This window comes from Castanea sativa, chromosome 11, assembly GCF_040712315.1.
Source record: "Castanea sativa cultivar Marrone di Chiusa Pesio chromosome 11, ASM4071231v1".
NCBI lineage: Eukaryota > Viridiplantae > Streptophyta > Magnoliopsida > Fagales > Fagaceae > Castanea > Castanea sativa.
The window spans coordinates 28,255,841-28,274,481 of NC_134023.1; the positions used below are offsets into that span (position 1 = coordinate 28,255,841).

Here is an 18,641-nt window from a genome sequence, read left to right on the forward strand (position 1 = left end):
TTGTGTGTGTGTGGCTTCTTGGAGGGTTGGATTTGGTCATTTGGGCTTCCTTCCCTCTTGCTTGAATTTAAGATCTTGACATGGGTTTTTTTAACCTTAGTGGGTTGAATGGACCATTTAGTCTTTTGGATGAATTTTTGATGTTTCAAGACCCATTTTGTGTAAACAAGGGTTTTGCACATTAAAGAATAAGTCTACCCTTTCGGTGCTAATATTGGCTAGCCCATAGATAGACATGGAAAAACGGGTCAAAATTTTCTGATCCGACTCGACCCGTCTCGAAAAATACTTGACCCAAACTCGATTTTTTTGACCTGAAGTAAAAATGGGTTGATCATGAGCCGACCTGAACCATTTAAATTTTTTTTTTTGATAAAAAAAAATAATGAAATTAAGACAATGTTGGTTTAATTATTTGTTGTGAGCTTTAAGGAAACAATTGAGACATTTACATAATTGCATGCAAATTAATTGAAAGATGAATGATTGAGCATTCTATAATGAGTAAAGATTTTTAGATATCAAATAGCAAAATACATGCCAAGATAATCTGGTTGCAGTACAGTTAAAATCATAGATTTAAAATTGTAGACATGTGTGAGAAACATTCACTAATGTAAAAATAGTGAAGCCAAAGTGTTAAATTAACGTAAATTATGAATGCTTAGACCTATTTTTTTAACAATTTATGTCTAAAATAAACGGCTTTTTAAAGTAAATTATGATATTTCCTAGGGTGTATGTTGCTTAACAATGATATGATATTCATAAAAAAGACCATGTATAAATATGTAAACAATCAAACTTTAATTTATATCTCAAATTGAAATAAAGTGCCAACCACAATTTACAATAGATTATAAAATTAATTTTCAAGATGGTACATTTCTTATATGTTTTTATTATTTGTCAAATGAATTATCCAATAAGTCATTTGTAATTTTTTATTTATTTATTTATTATTTTGGATTGTTGATATTATGTAGAAATAAAACTTGTGTATTTGTTTTACTTATCTTTGTGGTATTTTGTTTTAGATAGCAATGTTAGAATTTGTATAATTTTAAAATTATTGAATAAGTATTAATAGGTGTAGTTCATTTTTGATATAAGTGGTGAATTCAAAGTAATACATTTTACATCAAATAATTTGTTGCATGACTTTCCAAATGGCAAATATATACTGTTTTCTTTATTAAAAAAAATTCACGTGAAAAATACGGGTCGACCCGACCCGACCCGACCCGCAACTGATTGACTTGAACCCCTCTTTTTAACCCGCTTAAAATGACCTGTAACCTGATTAACCCGACCTAAACCCAACTTGGCCCGACTGGCCCGTTTTGCCATGTCTACCCATGAAGAGTTATTTATTTAATTTCTTTTCTCAACCGTTGTCCGATAAATATTTTTCAGTTCTAGATTGATTTGGAGGAAAGTTTTTCTAACTTCTGAAATTGTTAACTAACTTCTGAAATTGGTCCAGAGGAAAACTTTGTTTTTAGTGGAAAATTTGATAAGATACATTTACCAAACGCGCAGTCAGTTAAAAATGAAAGAACAGGCGCGTAGATAATTATTAAATATCCGTTGGAACGGTTGGTCGGTTGACCGACACTTTACTATATTCAAACTAGAACATCGAATCTCGCGGAACAAACATAGGACTATCCACCACCACAAGTGTTGTTGCATCCATTACTTCCTAACAATGAAATAAGTTTTAAGAAAATTTTCATAGCTACAGTTCAGATTTTGCCTAATCTTGTTCATCAAAATCTCTTTTTTGATTACAGTGAGGTGATTTCTTTCTAGTTTCTACGGAATTTGCCAACTTATGTTCGAATTTTTTGAGGATTTAGAGGAATTTTGTCATCATCGATTAACCATTTTGGCGGTGATACCTTCACAGCTACACTTTTTCTTAGAAGGAGCTCAAATTTCTCGGCTTGCCACCGAGAAAGAATTTTGCACATTTGATTGTTGTCATCTCCATTACCATTGCACATTACGATACAAACTGGTTAGTGGTATCACCATTTAATTCGTTTCTGTCGGGTTTCATTTTTTTTTTTCCAACATTCATTGATTGCTTTGGTCTCTCCTGTGCGAATAAACCATGGGATTTCTGATAAGTACATATGATCAATCTTTGTTAACTTTGAAACCCTTTATCAAATCTGTGTAGTTTGATCAGGGGATGGAGCAATTTCGACAGATTGGGGAGGTACTAGGGAGCTTGAAAACTCTAATGGTTTTCAGAGACAATATCCAAATCAACTCGAGGCAGTGCAGTTTGTTGCTTGATATCTTCAGTTTCGCATATGAATCAATAGCAGAGGAGATGAGACAAAACTTGAGGTTTGAAGAAAAGCACATGAAATGGAAAGTCCTTGAGCGGCCTTTGAGGGAACTCCAAAAGATATTCAAGGAAGGAGAAGCCTATATTAAGCAGTGCTTGGAAATCAAGGATTGGTGGGCTAAAGCCATTACCCTCTATCAGAACACTGACTGCATTGAGTTTCACATCCACAACTTGCTTAGCTGTATTCCAATTGTCATCGAAGCAATTGAGATTGCAGGAGAGTTGTCTGGTTGGGATCAGGATGATATTCAAAGGAAGAAACTTGTGCACTCGAACAAGTACAAAGGAGAATATAAAGATTTGAAACTTTTCCAATGGAAATTCGGAAAGCAATACCTCATTGCTCATGATTTTTGCAATCGAATTGACACAGTTTGGAAGGAAGATAGATGGATGCTTCTAAACAAAATCCAGGAAAAGAAAGCTTTGGGTGCAACAAAGTACGACAAGCAACTCATTAATCTCCTTTTCAGAAACTTAGATGGATCAGAGCCTCTGAATGGAAAACTCTTGCCAACTTCAATCCTTGTAGGGTCTAAGGATTACATGGTGAGGCGGCGGTTAGGGGGTGGCAGTCAGTACAAGGAGATCCTATGGTTGGGAGAAAGCTTTGCCATAAGACACTTTTTCGGGAATATTGAACCTCATATTCCAGAGATTTCTTCATTATTGTCTCTTTCCCACCCAAATATAATGAACTATTTTTGTGGCTTTACAGACGAGGAAAAGAAAGAGTGTTTTCTGGTTATGGAACTCATGAACAAAGACCTCTCCAATTACATCAAAGAGATTTCTGGCCCAAGAAAGCGGAATCCATTTTCTCTTGCTGTTGCACTTGATCTTATGCTTCAAATTGCAAGAGGAATGGAATATCTTCACTCAAAGAAAATTTACCATGGAGATTTGAATCCTTCTAACATTCTTGTCAAAGCAAGAGCCACCTCAACAGAAGGTTTCTTTCATGCTAAGCTTTCAGGGTTTGGACTATCCTATATTAAAAATGGCATCCAAAAGAGCTCTTCAAATCAATGTGGAACTGGAACCCTCCCATTCATTTGGTACGCGCCTGAAGTTCTGGAAGAGCAAGAACAGACAGGAAGTGTTGAGAATTCCAAGTACACAGAAAAGTCTGATGTATACAGTTTTGGAATGGTTTGCTTTGAACTTTTAACCGGGAAAGTTCCTTTTGAGGATAGCCATCTTCAAGGAGACAAAATGAGTCGAAACATTAGGGCAGGGGAGAGGCCACTTTTTCCATTCTATGCACCAAAATATCTGACCAATTTGACAAAGAGATGTTGGCATACTGATCCAAATCAAAGGCCAAGCTTCTCATCCATTTGTAGGATTCTTCGCTACACAAAACGGTTCCTAGCTTTGAATCCTGATTACAATAGCCAGCCTGACCCACCAATGCCATTGGTAGATTACTGTGACATTGAGACAGGGCTTTCGAGGAAACTCTCTTTCTGGGGGAGTTCTGATCCATTGCCTATAACACAGATCCCATTTCAGATGTTTGTTTATAGAATTGAGGAGAAAAAGAGAACAAATACAAGCCTAAAAGATAATTCAGAATCAGGAAGTGATGGAGCATCAGCTTGTGGGGATGAAAATGTGACCATAATGGATGATCCAATATTCTTGCCGGCAAATGAAAGGAAGGCTTTAGCTTCACCTGATAACAAGAAAACCTTAATGTCAAGGAAATCTTTAGATTTGAAGGCAAACAAACAAGCAGGTGCTCTTCTTGTTTATTCACTCATAACTATTTCTCTAGAATAATTTAGAATAATATTAAATATTTGGAAGAGTATAATGCTTATAATTCCAGGAATCACAACAGATTTAACAATCTCTGAACAGTTATTTCTTTAAATAATACACCTTTTAAGCCCATCATTTCAAGTTCTTCATCTATGTAATATGGAATTTGACACTAGGAGAAAATGCAAAACAGTGCCAACTAATTTAGACAGACTATAAATATGCTGGCTATCCACTTTAACCTGCAGCTGAGTAAGAAAATATCGTGTAAATGTTTTTCATTACAACATATCAGATGCAAGTTGTGAAGAACTAGAATTGTTCAAAACTCTGCAACAACTACTTTTGTGAAAAAAAAAAAGTAGAAACAACTTGTACTGCTTCTAAATTGGTTTTGTGATAGATTTTCCTTGTAAAAGGTCTGGGAAGGACGAACATAGTAGTCTATGTAATTTTTTTTTTTTTTTAATGTCTTGCTCTCTGGCATACGGGTACAGAAAGCAGTGTCTAATTTTTTATCAGAGGAGTCACTTTGTTTACATGTTCTCCTATCATCACTTTATTGAACACAAAGTAAAGGAGAAAGATTCAAAGAATGCAATTCTATCAAAGATATTCTAGAATTATGCATAGAATGTATACTGAAGTTTATGTGGCACCTAGTCACTAAGTTAATCTGGCAGTCAAAATTTACTCGCATGCTAAAACGATTTTACTGCTTCAATGTTCTTGGTCCTGTTTATTACTTTGCTATGACACTAAGCAATCACATTCCAGCAGTTTTTGCAATCTGAGATTGAGTTTCAGATGCTTCAGATATTAACTTATTCTGGCACTGGAGACATTCTTTTGAAAACATTATCCATTTTCATGTGGATTTTGTTATACAGGAACACCAAAAGGACGATCAGTAAGGCCTCCACAACTTTCTCCTTGTGGGCGTAGTATGAGAATGAGTTCAGAGGGCCAGCTGATGGTGATTAGTCCAACAATGATGAGTCCAAGAATGCGTAGATCATCATCTGGTCATGCTGCCTCAGATTCCGAACTCCCATAGTCTTAAATCTCTCCAAACCATTTACCTCAGCAACAGCTTCACTCTTTTAACTGTTAGACATCACGTTAATTGTTAGATTCTCAGCCAAAAAAAAAAGTAGTGAATTGTTAGATCAGAAATGTTTGGCCGTAGAGTAGGGCATTTTTACTCAGATTATAATATTAGATTTTGAAAAGATGTACAGTTCAGTATGCCCTGAGCAACTCATTACATCTGTATTATTCTTTATTTTGTGTGAAAAGGATTTTATTTTTATTTCGGTTTTTTTATTCATTGGAGAGGGAGAGAGAGAGAGAGAGAGAGTTCAACACAAAAAACAAAAGAAACTACAATGTGGGGATTAAGTCATTGAACTGCTGTTAAGCAGAACAATTGCCAAAAATGAATGAGCAAAGTTACATATCTGCATTGACATGCTAAATTGATGTCACATTTTTGGTAAGCATGTATCATATCATACAATAATTGGCTAAATCACAAGTTAATGCGGAGCTAATTAAAATGGATATGGTATAAAAAAAACTTCCTTTATCAGGAGAGGCCACCCTAGTAAAACATTTCTCACTCCTTGAAAATTTTAATCGGAAGACTAAATATACAGTTCTGAGTAGCAATCATGGTATAACCTAAACCTTTCTTAATAATTAAAGATAATTTACATTTCTTTTCTGCTACTGGTTTGTTGGCAAGGTAACTGCTTGTGCAGGATACACGCCAATTGAAAAATTATTGATACCACAGCTTGCGAATTTTCTCCAACTCCAGCGAACCTTGTAGAGTTTTCTAAAAGATCTCTGGTAAAAATGATTGGAATCATTCATTGAAGAGTACTATGATCTTTATTCACTTAGCTTCTAATTTTTTGAGGTAGTGCAACTCAAACCCTGGTTTTGTACCAGCTATGCCCATATCTTGTCAACTTCCACTAATCTCTGATCTCAACAGTAAGGGTGTAACGTGGAGTACTCATCAAAGTGCAACAGCCAGAATCAGCAGGTTAATGGATTCCTTTGTCCTGTGCAATTCCATGTGGATGCAAGACATCTATAAAACGCAACTTAGAAGGCTCCATAACAGCTGTGTTCCCTCTCTTAGCCTTCAACCGAAGCCAATTTCTGGTCCAACTCATTTCCAACCAAAGAGGACTTTAGATTAATTGTTGTCACTGGTAAGATAAGGTGATATGTTTGAGGAACAGAACTGATTGCTATTACAAACATAGAGTGAACAATGTTTCTCACACCATCTGCAATAGTTTCATGCTTCCACTTGAGTTAGCAGCAACAACCACGTTGGACTTTTTTCCCCAACAGACACTAGAAACAAACTGTCCCTTATCATCACCAATATCATTTCCAGAAACAGGATCAGTTGATCCAAATTTGTAAGAAGTGATTGGCATTGGCAGAGATCTATAATAGCTGTATACCTGAAAAACAAAGAGGAAATAATTGCAGTTAGAAGTTGAACATAAGACCTTGATTCTTGCAAAAGAAAATAAAAACAAAAAAGGTCATGAAGGATCAATGTATCTTCTGGCTATTCACAAAGGAATGACATCTCTAATAGGAAAGTCCATTAGTATTGCTTGATGGGGTGTGTATCATCTGCTTGTGATCAGTATTATAGATCTTATACTTGGATAATATTTAATAAATTAAATGCTGGCACCTAGCCCACATCCTAGAAGCAGTTTTCTAATTCCCTTAAGAGAAAGGATCTTAGGAAAAAGGTAGCCTGTCAAACCAAACAGATTTTTAGATTTCTATTAAAAAAAAAAAAAAAAACCTGCACTCAAGCGCTGCAATTTTAATGGTAATAAATGTATCCATTCTCATAAGTAATAATTTAAGATGTTAGAATGCCAAACTCCCAAAAGACGAGGGATTTCGATAGTTCTTAGTTTATGATGACTACAAGATCAGAATTTTTTTGCAATGAGGCAATACCGCGCCTTTTTTATAGTCACTCCAATATCAGAGTGCTTACGCCACATAAAGTCCTATAATAAAATTAACATTATCAAAGTGAATTTTGACATCAAACAATTTTACCTCATTAGTTTCTGAGCCACATACTATGTATCCATCCAAAACGGACAAACCGACAAAATTCTGAGCAAGCAGTAGACAAGGAGTTAGAAATAATAATTATATAGTGAATGCTCAAAAAGAGATATAACATACAGAGACTACCTATACTGATACAGATACATACACATTCATGTTCATGTGTGCGCACTTGTGCGTGTGATTGTGTCTAATGGATAGTCTATGATGGTGCCATCCCATCCAGATTGATAAGGCCTCACTCATTTTCACCTAAAAGGGCGAGTCACTACAATATTTGGGCCATTTAATTTATCAAGGGCCTTTTATATAAGTGACAAGGTGAAAAGCATGAATCAAATACTTATTTGTCAATAATGAAATGTACTTTTTGGCCAAAACAAGTACTTCAATTCCTCTTTCAAGTATAAAGAAAGAATACTCAACTAATTCATGAATAATGAGGAAGATGCACACCTTTAAGTTTTATTTTATACACACACACACACACACACACACACACACATATATATTATTTCTATTTTTTTATTTGAATGATTTGTATATTTAAATGATCAGCTGGTATATAAGAGGAGATGGCCCAAGCACTCTTGATGGGGAAGCACCTCATCATAGATTCCATTATTATCATATAGAGAAACCAACCTTCTCATTAGTATGACCAACAAAGGTTAAGCTACAAGCAGTGGAGGACAACCCAATTGAGCTAGTTTTATTTAGATCCCAAAGCTTCAAAGTATTGTCAGTAGATGCAGAAACAAGGGTTTCTGAATCTAAAAATTTTACATAGCTGACAGCTTTCCCATGATCAGCTAATGTGCACCAAGGGATTCTTGTATGCCGAAGATCATAGCAGTAAATCTTGTAATCAGCTGATCCAAAAGCCAATAGATGAGTAGAGTAAGCCGAGAACTGAACACAGCAGACATTGGCCGGGTTCCAAATGGTGACAATAGAATCTTGCTGCACAAATAATCATATTAGAACCACTCCCCTAACTTTGTATAACAAATTCTCTCATAAAGATTATTACAGTACTTTTAAGCAATAGTATGAGTTCAAATGATAGAATAACTAGGACCCTGAGGTCAGTAAGGGAACCTCAAATTTGGCACTTAATCATACTTGATACCAATGATCAACACTGATTTGAAAGGAAATACATAATCATCAATAAGGTTCCATTGAGCGGTTACTCCAGTTGACCAACTAGACCAAAAATGTCTATCCTATGTGGGTCTAACAAATTGTGATGGATAGCCCCACATGTAAAAATGCTTGTAGAAGGCAATGAGGAGAGAAAAAACTTATTTCTTGCCCAATCTAACATAAATAGGTGGCTATGGATGTGTGTGTGTTTCTGTGTGTAACACACAACTCCTACGCTTGGGGTTCTCTTTCCCCCCTACCCTCTTTCAATTTTGAGTATTCTCAAGAAGGATAAATAATCAGCAATTGTAAATTTTAATTCATGGAAATACTAATATCAAGCAAGCTAAGCCATTATTAGATGACACGAGAGAGCGTGCCTCATTAATGCTCCACAGTTTCACAGAACAGTCATCACTTCCGCTTGCAAACTTTGTGGGGTCAGATTGAGAAAAGTCAACAGACCAAGCCCTCTTTTGGTGTTCCATGTATTGAGAGAATCCTTGACCAGTGCCTGCATCCCACATCTGGATTCCACCATGCCCATTAGATTACAAGAAAATCACCAATAGTAGTTGTTAAAGAAATTAAACTCAAATAAAAGGTCGAGGATAGAAATATTACTGGTAAAAAATAAAAAATAAAAAACTTTTGGTGACACGAAATAAAAGACAAGGATCAATATTTCCCTAAGTGAAGCATCTTTCAAATGGAAACAGATGGCAATAAATAGTTTTGGAATTGAGTTCCTCATCAATCATCATGCATATATTTCCTAATATAAAAAAACTACAGCCACATACTAGTACCCATCTTAATCAAATGTACTAATGCAGTGCGTCACTCAGTAAAGTTATGGATACAGACCTGCTCCAACATCATATTGAACTTAGGTACACTCTTAGAGACATTCTCTGACTGCAGGTAGTCACAAAAAGCACCAGGGAAATTATGATAAGGTGATCTTCTTTAATATGGCTACTCTATTACAGGGCTCCAAGGTTTCCTTACTACACTTGGTTTAGGTTTTCTTTTAACAGTACCCTCTTAAGGATTGAGAGCCTATACAATGACTACTATTGGACAGTTGTTTCACACAGTTCAATGTACAGTTTTCTCGTTATTTTGACTTGAGGCTTCATACATACTTCCACAATCAGATCACCATTCATAGAAAAATGACTAACACACTTCTAAAGCCTAGCAAATGACTCTACTCGTGATGGTGAACCGCTTGAAGATGCTACCTTCTGCCGATGGTCAGGAGTCTTTCGGAGCTTAAATTGACACATCCTGATAACTCACATGCAGTTCATATAGTCAACCAATTTATGATGGCACCTTGATCCACTCACTATGCAACAGTTCTTCACATTCTCCGATATCTCAAGGTCATTCTATTCCATTAACTTTACTTCTCCTCCCAGTCACCTCTCATGATTCACACTTACACTGAGGCAGAATGGGTGGGAGATTTTACAAACAGGCACTCTTCTATTGTCTTCTGGCTTCCTACTTAGTGATTCTATTATCTCATGGTATAGCAAAAAAGCGGACTATGGTCGCTTAGTCTAGCACTGAAGCAGAATATAGGGCATTTTCCGATACTACATCTGAACTTCTATGGTTATACTGGCTTTTACAAGATAGAAGTGTCTGTTCATCTTCTCCCACTCCTACCAACTATGGTAACAGTAATGCAATACATATAGCGCCAATGATATTCTTCCATGAGTGAACCAAACATATTTAGATTGACTACTACTTCATTTGTCATTATCTAACATTACAGCTTCACTACATTGCCTCTCATGTCTATCATCATCTACTTTAGGACATCTTAAAGTTTTGCTCCATTGCTTGTCATAATTAACTGGATGAATCTTCACCAAATCTCATCCACTGGGATGGTTTTGGGATCTAGTATCCAAACTCAAGCTAGTCCCTTGAAATCCATTTTAGAGTTTAAGGAGAGACTGTTAGAATATTAGGTTTAAATCCCTATTGGGCTCATGCCCAATTCACTATTGTACTACACTAAGTTTAGGTTTCTTGAATACACTAGGTTTAGGGCTTGTGTAGTGTACAACACTAGTTAGGATAGAGAGCCTAATATAAAGATCAGATGTAATTTAATTAGAATTTATTTGAGAAGACCAAATATAATTAATTAGAATTCATTTAGTGTCTGGGTTCTTTGTCCAACAGAACAATGGGTTCTAATTCAGTTTTTTTTTTTTATAAATGAAATATAATAATTTAGAACCCTATATAACTCTGACAATTAACAACCAGATAAAAATAATATATAGTGCAATGTTGATGTGAAAAAATTTAAACTATCAAAAGCCAAACACTTCCACTTTATTACTATTATATAACATCTATCTCACAGGTGAAAAGTGAAAACAGTATAAACATATATAACAAGTAAAAACATTGTGTGAGGAATACACACCTGAACCACACCATCATAATCTGTTGAAGCCAGATAGTTCTTGATGTAGTTGTTCCAGCAAACACAGCTAAGCTTTGATTTATTTGACATCTCAACAACAGGATAATGGATATCAACAGAGTCATCTAAAAGAGCAGAAAACTCAAAAATCTTGATTTTCTTTGATACTCCGGCTGCTGCAAGGTAGTCCTCATCACGGTCAAAACTTAAAGAGCAAGTCACATTTGCAGAGTTGAGAAGATCTCCATTTCTTAATGTCCCACAAACTTCAAACTTGCTATAGTGACAAAACTTGCATAAACCTTCAAAAAAGGCTCCAAGCCGATCAATGCTTTTCTGGTTTCTGCTTGGTTTTTCATGTTCATTTTTTACATGTGTCCACCTTTCTCGGTTATTTAGCAACTCTTTATCAGAGCGTTCTGCAATGGCATTTTCTCTAAGCTGGATTTGGGATCTCATGGAGAAGTAAGCATCCTCTAGCTGACTGATATTTCTCATCAATCTTTCTTCATTTAATTTTGAAACTGAAAACGATCTTGATGACACACCTGAATTTATAGCATCTAGAAAAAGGAACCCTGATTTCCCTACATTAGGAATTTCATCCTGTCCCCAAGAAAAAGCTGTGGATGTCCCTATTAAGTGCCTTCTCTCAGCCAATTTAATATCTTCTTCTAAGCATTCTATATCTTCAGCTAACTTGGAGGCATGATTCTGTTTCTGTTCTTTCAATGAAATTAGGAAATGAAGTAATGGCTCTGATTCACCATCCTCAACAGAACCAGATACTGAGAAATCATCCCCAGAATGCAATTCTTGGGATCCAAATATCAGTTCAGACTGGAGTATTTCCCTGTGGCACAGCAAATAAAAAAACTTCTAAATCCACCACATTAAAACATATGTAATGGACCAAGAAATACCAGGATTTATCATCAAATCAAAGACATTGCAGCAGTTGATATCCAAAATTTAACAAAATTAATCAAACAAAGTTGCAGCTTGTAAAATTATATTTTCAAGAAGTGCAGGGGAAAGTAAAATTAACAGATAGATGGTCAAATAACATGTTTTCCAGTCAAAAATGTCAGAAGCCTTCAATGGATGGTTCAGCGACTGATAAACATTTCCTCATAAGGGTCTATAGATTCACCTGGCTAGAACAGCAACTGAACATTATCCTACCCCTAAGCTGTTTTTCTTGAATCCATTCTACATCTATTATCATGAAGATTTTCCAGGTGGGACCTAGCACTTGTCTACAAATTCAGGGCCTTTGTTCTTCATCATGCTGGAACCCGACACAATAGCTCTAATATTTTCAGCCACATACACTATATAGGTTTGAGTAGGAATATTCTGCATTTAAGAATATGAATAACTATTTGGATTACAAGTTGAAACCCTCAACCACTTTAGCTGAGCATTTGAAGGTCTCCCATTAGAGGATCGTCGATGTTATAATATTAAATGAAGCTAAATGTAAAATTAACACAATATATCTGAACTACATATGAACTTAAGAGGTTAAGGACTCAAGATGCTTCGGCTTCATCATTGGTTGGCAGAAGTGCAATTATACCGCATACTAGTAGCTTGAGTTACTAAAATATTAATGACTAACAAGACCTAGATACTTTTAATCTAGAATTAGGATAGGTTGCTAAACACACCTCAAAGACAAACACAAAAAAAGGGGGGCACTCACAAGGGGGGGTGGGTTAGCAAAAATTGTAACTTCAGGTGCATATCTCTGATATTTAATGTGGTACCAATGTATTGAAATATTCATACTTCAATGATTACAACCTCTACATTTAACAAAATGTTTAGAGAAGTTTGAAATTTAATGGTAGAAGGTACAATAACTGAAATGCTGCATATAATGATACCTAGTTGTTGGACGAGATGAAGGTTCAGGATGAAGAAGCCAAAGACAAAAGCCCGCCTCCTTGGGATTTTCTGAGAGAAAATTTGGTGGAAGAATCCGATGGCGCAAATCCAACATCACTGCAGAATGTGCCTCGCTTGATTCAAAAATGCAGAGCAACTGATATAAAAAGCTGCATTAGTATTAAAATAGTATTTCAATTCAATTTTTAGGATGGAATCTTAAGAGAAAAATTAAAATTTAAGAGAACCAAGTACCAAAAAGAAAAATAGAGAACTAATGAATAGGAATATGAAGCAGTTGAGTGAATGAAGATTGATGCATTTTCATTTCTTGTGCCAAATCTATTTATAGAAATTTATATTGCATTCATACTCAAGCTAGAAATGCCTCTCCCAAAGTGCACTAATCAATCATATCCAGGAGATATTTTACTTCATCAGGGTACTTCAGGATTTAACTCATTTACATTTGAATGATATCACTGCTACTGCAGATGAAATGTGGCTTCAAATATTCAGCAGGTGCTCCCAATCCACCCCTTCTACAGGCCCCATGAATGAATATATCTTACACCATGCCAAGATACAAATAGGTATATCTTGGTACGGGTACATAATAATATCACTGTACAGATGCTATATACCAGAAAAATTCAGTCTTAAAAGGTCCTCATAACCAAAATCTCATATCAATTTTAATTTATATAATGGTTTTCGTACACAGCAAAGCAAGTTTATATTTAACATACTTGGCTTAAGCATCAAGTTTGATGCAAAAATAACTTAACAAAGAAGCAATAAGCAATACTCTAGGATTTTAATCTTATCTTTCAACAAATACGTAACTACAAAAACCAATTAAAAAAAAAAAATTCTCACCTCAAAAAAAAGGACACCAAGACCATAGATGTTTGATGAAAATGTGCAACCTCTCTCATTGAGATCCTCTGGACTAGTATACCACTTCTCTTCTGACTGAACAGTTGCAGAAACATACTGCTGTGCTGCCAGTGATTTATTTTGGTAGCTGTGAACAGTTATAGGAATAGTCTGCTGTGTAGCCAGATATTTATTTTGGCAACTGGAATTGTTTTGAGACTGAAGTTCAGTGTGTCCTGAATCTTCTGGACCAGTGATTGAAATTTCAGTCTCTTTCATTGATTTAGTACTTAAGCCACCATTAGTCATGAAGTAAGGCTGTTGTTTAATAGAATTCATTTCCTCACATATTCTTCGCTGCTTTGCACCCAAACTAAGGTAGGCACGCTCCTCTTGTTCCAATGGCCTTTTCCGAAATGATTCTTGACACATCAAACCCTCTAATTCTCTCACAGCTGTTGAGGAACCAGTGTATTTAACTCTACTTGATCGCAGTATAAAGAAACTAGATGGCCATAAGTCATTTAAGACAACTCCTTGAGAGTGTGCGAAATCCACTATCTCCACAATCTGCCTGAATATAAGCACGCTTTCAGCTTTGTTTAGTTTACTACGCCCAGGTTTAAGCCATTCCCTTAGGCTGATCCCATCATTGAACGGTTCAGGACCAGACCTATTAATTCTATGCATGGAAGACTGACCATTGTTGGCACTTAATTTTAATAAAGCACTAGAAGCTACCTTAGTTACATCATGCAACTTTTCATCGTTCTGGTCCCCAATTGCACCACCAAACCCACTGCAAGCCTCTGGGGCTCCACAGATAGATCCCTTTCCTGCCAAGGATTTCTTTACAAATAGCTGAGAAAAGCTAGATGTTGACAAGGCTTTCAATCGAGCAGGAGTAGTAGATAGTGAATTGCTTGAGATAATCTTGTCTTCACTAGCCCTCATATATGCAAAAACTCCCTTTGGTGCAGGATCAAGTAACTTGCTCGACAAAAGCTTCAGACTCCTCGGGTCAGAATTCATAGTTACTAACTCTTCTCTGACTCTCAACAATACTTGATCCTTGCCAGTAGAAGCCAAATCACCCTGTGAACCCTTACTTCTAGACCCACTTGCTAACTGATATAGATATTGCCACTGGCCCTGCTTAGCTTTGCTGGGGCTACTAACTAAATCTAAATTTTGGTTCCTATAATTTCCCACTGTTAACTCTTCCACAACAAGCCCTGTATCAATTGTAGAACTAGTAGTCAGAGGCTCAGAACCATCTAAAGAAGCTATGCATCTATTTAAATCCTTCCCCTCCAAGGCAGCCAAACAATCATTTTCTGATCTCTCCAGCCATTCACCTCTCACAGATAAGCAGGTCACTGGTGATCTCAAGAAATTTTGACCCTCTGGTTTCAGGGAAGGATCAAAATCTTTTCTTTTAAGTTCTTCATTTCCTACTGCATCATTTACAGCCATTTCCTCTGCAGCTCGTTTCATACCGTCGGAACACACCATTTAATTAATATGAATGATTTGTTGTGCAAACGACCTACTCAATGAAAATTACAAGAATTAGACAAAGGGGGGGGGAAAGATGAACTCATGGCTGAAATACAAGAATTAGAAAAAGGGGGGAAAAGATGAATTCATGACTGAAATTTAGGATGACATCCAAAAAAAGAACAACAACAACAATAACATCAGCTCCAAAAAAGAATAACCTAAAAGGGAAGAGGGGTGAATTCTAAATCAGTTGAATCAATATCAACACAAAATGAAATAATGAATTAAAACTATTCAACTAATGGAGAGAGTGAGAAGCATAAGTTGTATTTATTTACTGTGAAAGTGGAATTTTTGCAATTTAAGCAGACCCATTAAATCAAAAAGCACATTATGCTTTTGGAATGGCATAGAAATATCCATAACTGATAATACATGAATTAGTAATCACACTCCTCTTAAAGAACAAACATTTTTTTTTTTGATACTATGCAAACCAATTAAACCCCACTTTGAATTTGCTCTTCAAAGCATGAGAGAAAGCAATTCAACTACATATCCTTTTTTTTTTTTATATATATATTTTATAAATTCAAATAAAAATCACTACAACCATTCCTTGAACTTCAAATTAGAAAAATATACAAACCACATAACCAACATCATCATTACTATAAAAGAGCATCCATCCAACATGAATGCTTCAATCTTAAGAGCAGAAAATAAATCCTTACTTCCATTTTCTGTAACCAAAAAGTGTAAAAGAACAACCTTTGAAAAAAAAAAAAAAAAAACAAGCACACATAGACCAATGAATTAAACGCAATGAAATTCAAAAAAGTAAATGCAATACCATTAAAGAAAGCAGCAGCTGAGAGAGAGAGAGAGAGGGAAGCAAAGACAAACTTGCCTGAAATAGAAAAATATCTTCCAACACATAAACAAGTGAAAGAATGTTGTTTGTTGCAACAAAAGTAAAAAGAGTCTTATCGGTATCTTTAGATTTTTATTAGTTTTTGTGTGATACTTAAAAAAAAAAAAACAAAGGAGAAGGGAATTTTCTGAATTTACGTATGGTCCATATATTTTGAACAAATATTACTTCGTACCATTTTTATTATTATTATAGTAATTTAAAAGTAAATTAAAACAGCTATGCATATGCTTAGCTCAGAGAGACTTGTGTTGGATCTGATTCTGAGGCTACAAATGAAAGACCTCATTTTATTTTTTTCTCGGCTAATTCGTCTTCGCCTTACAGTCCACACGTTGGATAACAAGTTTACTGTTAATGGGTGGTAGCGTTTTATTAAATAGCACTCAGTCGGCCTTTTATTTACTGTTTATGCCATTGCTTCTTAATTTTCCCCCCCGGACCATACCTCCCGTGACGTGACAGGGCCTTTTCAAGGCGAGTTCCAATTTTATAACCACACAGACGCATCTTTTATATGGCAACTCATGTTGCTTCATTATTGATATTTTTATAATTATTTTACAATAAATTTTAGGTATTATTAAATTATTATTAATTTTTATTTGAATTCATCATTAACGTTATTTTTTTTAACCTACCTTTATGTGTTGTCACCTTTACATTTTTAACCTTTACATTGTGAAAATGAGGTGGACAACTTTATTTTTTTCGTTAATTTTATGAAGAGGTTTGTATTGTTGTACTTTTTTTCCCTCTAGTGAAAGAGAAGTAAAGGAGGGTATGGATCGGATTGAAGGATTTTTCCAATTCGACTTACCATGGTTTGGTTAAAAAAAATCTAACCCACTTGGATAGGGATGGAACCACAAGTTGGACTTTTATTTATTTTATATTGAGCAATTACCAACACAAATAAGAGCAAGCATAGCACCAAACCAACACAATTTAGTGTTTTTCTTCCTTCCATCAAACCACACCTCCCAAGTTTCAATAGCTAAAGGTCTTTCTCTCTTTGCACTTTTGGGATGTGAGTGAACAAGACTCATGCCTTTTCTTGCTTTGCCCAATGGTTTCTTGGCTGGACAACCTAGATTTTGAAATCTCTCTCTCTCTCTCTCTCTCTCTCTCTCTCTCTCTCTCTCATGGAAGGTTCTAGTGCCCATGGAAGGTTCTAGTTTCCTTTGATCCTTTTCAAATCCTTTATACATAGGGTTTGGGCCTATTTTCTATCATTCCCTTACACAGGGTCTTCACCCATCCATGGGCCCATTTATTCTCATATCCAAGTTCATTATGTAGGAGACCTCTTTTGGGCCATTTCTCTTCTTCTTATGGCATTTAGGTCACCACTAGGCCCACTATTACTCCATTCTTCTTATGGCATTTGGGTCATCCTCAAGCCTCACTTATTGCTCCATTCTAAGGCTACCTTCACTAGAGACAATTCTTAGTCTCATTCCCCATTCAAGGGAAATTGGGTCATCCTCAAGCCTCACTTATTACTCCATTCTAAGGTAATTTAAAATCTTCCGTTAAGCTTTTTTCTATATTTAGTCATTCCAACTAGGACATAGGTCCAGGTGCCGTCTCATTTAGGGCTTAGTTTGTTTGACGTTGGGCTTAATTTGATGGCCCAAAGATATATGAAATTTTTTGTATCAACATACAGTTTTACTGCCTAGATTGCTAGATTGAAAATTAGAATGCTCAAATTGGCAATTCCCCCAAGAATAAATTTGTCAATTGGAACCATGAATTATAGAAGAAAAAAAATCCGAGTTCCAGTTATTCAACCTCTTTTTTATGTGCTCAAGTGCTGAATTATTTATTTATTTACTGGGTATCGGATCCAACCCATAATGGAACTCTAATTTCTTCTAGAAGACGCATTAAAAATTAAGAGTCTATTTGGATAGGCCGTTTTAAAAAGTGCGTTTTGAAAAATAGCGTTTTGAAAACACAATTTTAAAAACTACAAATAAGCGTTTGGTAAAAAGTCCTATAAGGACACAAATTGATCCACAATCCAAAAGACTTGAACAATGGTCCAATTGGCCTACAACAATAAATTTGTTAGAGAGTGGGTTTAACACTGAACGTTCAACAAGTCAAATGAGAATCAAAATAGGTTAGTTTAGTGTTGGAATGACTAAGATGAATAAATTGAAAAGAAAAACACTCATCGATCAAGTCTGAGGATGGTATGTTCGTATATATATCTCTCAGACTTATACAAATATTCAAGTTCTTGGTTACAAAGAGGATTCTCCTTTCTTTCTCTCCGATCCCCCTTTCTGTAAGGGAATCCTTTCCCTTTTATACTCTTTCTCCTCCTTTCATCCTAGCCTTCCACTTATTGATTAAATAACTCATCTCCTAGATACTTGTCCCATCAGAACCTTCTTGAAGTCTTTTATGAGTAGCTGTAAGGCTAGAAGTCATTGTTCAAACATCACCTCCACATTAATGCAGCTAGTTGGTTAGGAGCAAAGCATTCAATGTGGTGGTAGCAGCTTTTTTCCCAGATATTTCTCAATTCTCCATTGACTTTCCTTTCTTCAAAA

At 35.6% G+C, this 18,641-nt stretch overlaps 2 protein-coding genes across 5 annotated transcripts; one reads left to right on the top strand and one right to left on the bottom strand.

Annotated features, from left to right (window-relative positions):
• The first annotated feature begins 1,712 nt into the window (after nt 1-1,712).
• On the top strand, nt 1,713-5,427 carry LOC142615837 (uncharacterized). Of its 2 annotated transcripts, none has more exons than XM_075788692.1 (3): nt 1,713-2,023; nt 2,189-4,106; nt 5,023-5,427. In XM_075788692.1, the coding sequence occupies exons 1-3, from the start codon at nt 1,838-1,840 to the stop codon at nt 5,187-5,189; spliced, it is 2,271 nt and encodes a 756-aa protein (XP_075644807.1). In that variant the 5' UTR covers nt 1,713-1,837; the 3' UTR covers nt 5,190-5,427. The 2 variants fall into 2 exon arrangements, with proteins under 2 accessions (XP_075644807.1, XP_075644808.1); XM_075788693.1 differs by having other exon boundaries at nt 2,198-4,106.
• Nucleotides 5,428-5,670: 243 nt separating this feature from the next.
• LOC142615838 (protein SUPPRESSOR OF PHYA-105 1) lies at nt 5,671-16,208 on the bottom strand. 3 transcript variants are annotated; one of them, XM_075788695.1, is made up of 8 exons: nt 16,051-16,206; nt 13,638-15,186; nt 12,758-12,915; nt 10,866-11,718; nt 8,788-8,934; nt 7,904-8,221; nt 7,244-7,303; nt 5,671-6,618 (listed from the first exon to the last, which is right to left on the bottom strand). In XM_075788695.1, exons 2-8 carry the CDS (start codon nt 15,150-15,152, stop codon nt 6,427-6,429), a joined length of 3,243 nt encoding a protein of 1,080 aa, XP_075644810.1. In that variant the 5' UTR covers nt 15,153-15,186; nt 16,051-16,206; the 3' UTR covers nt 5,671-6,426. The 3 variants fall into 3 exon arrangements, with proteins under 3 accessions (XP_075644810.1, XP_075644809.1, XP_075644811.1); XM_075788694.1 differs by having other exon boundaries at nt 15,994-16,174; XM_075788696.1 differs by lacking the exon at nt 8,788-8,934 and having other exon boundaries at nt 16,051-16,208.
• Nucleotides 16,209-18,641: the final 2,433 nt, after the last annotated feature.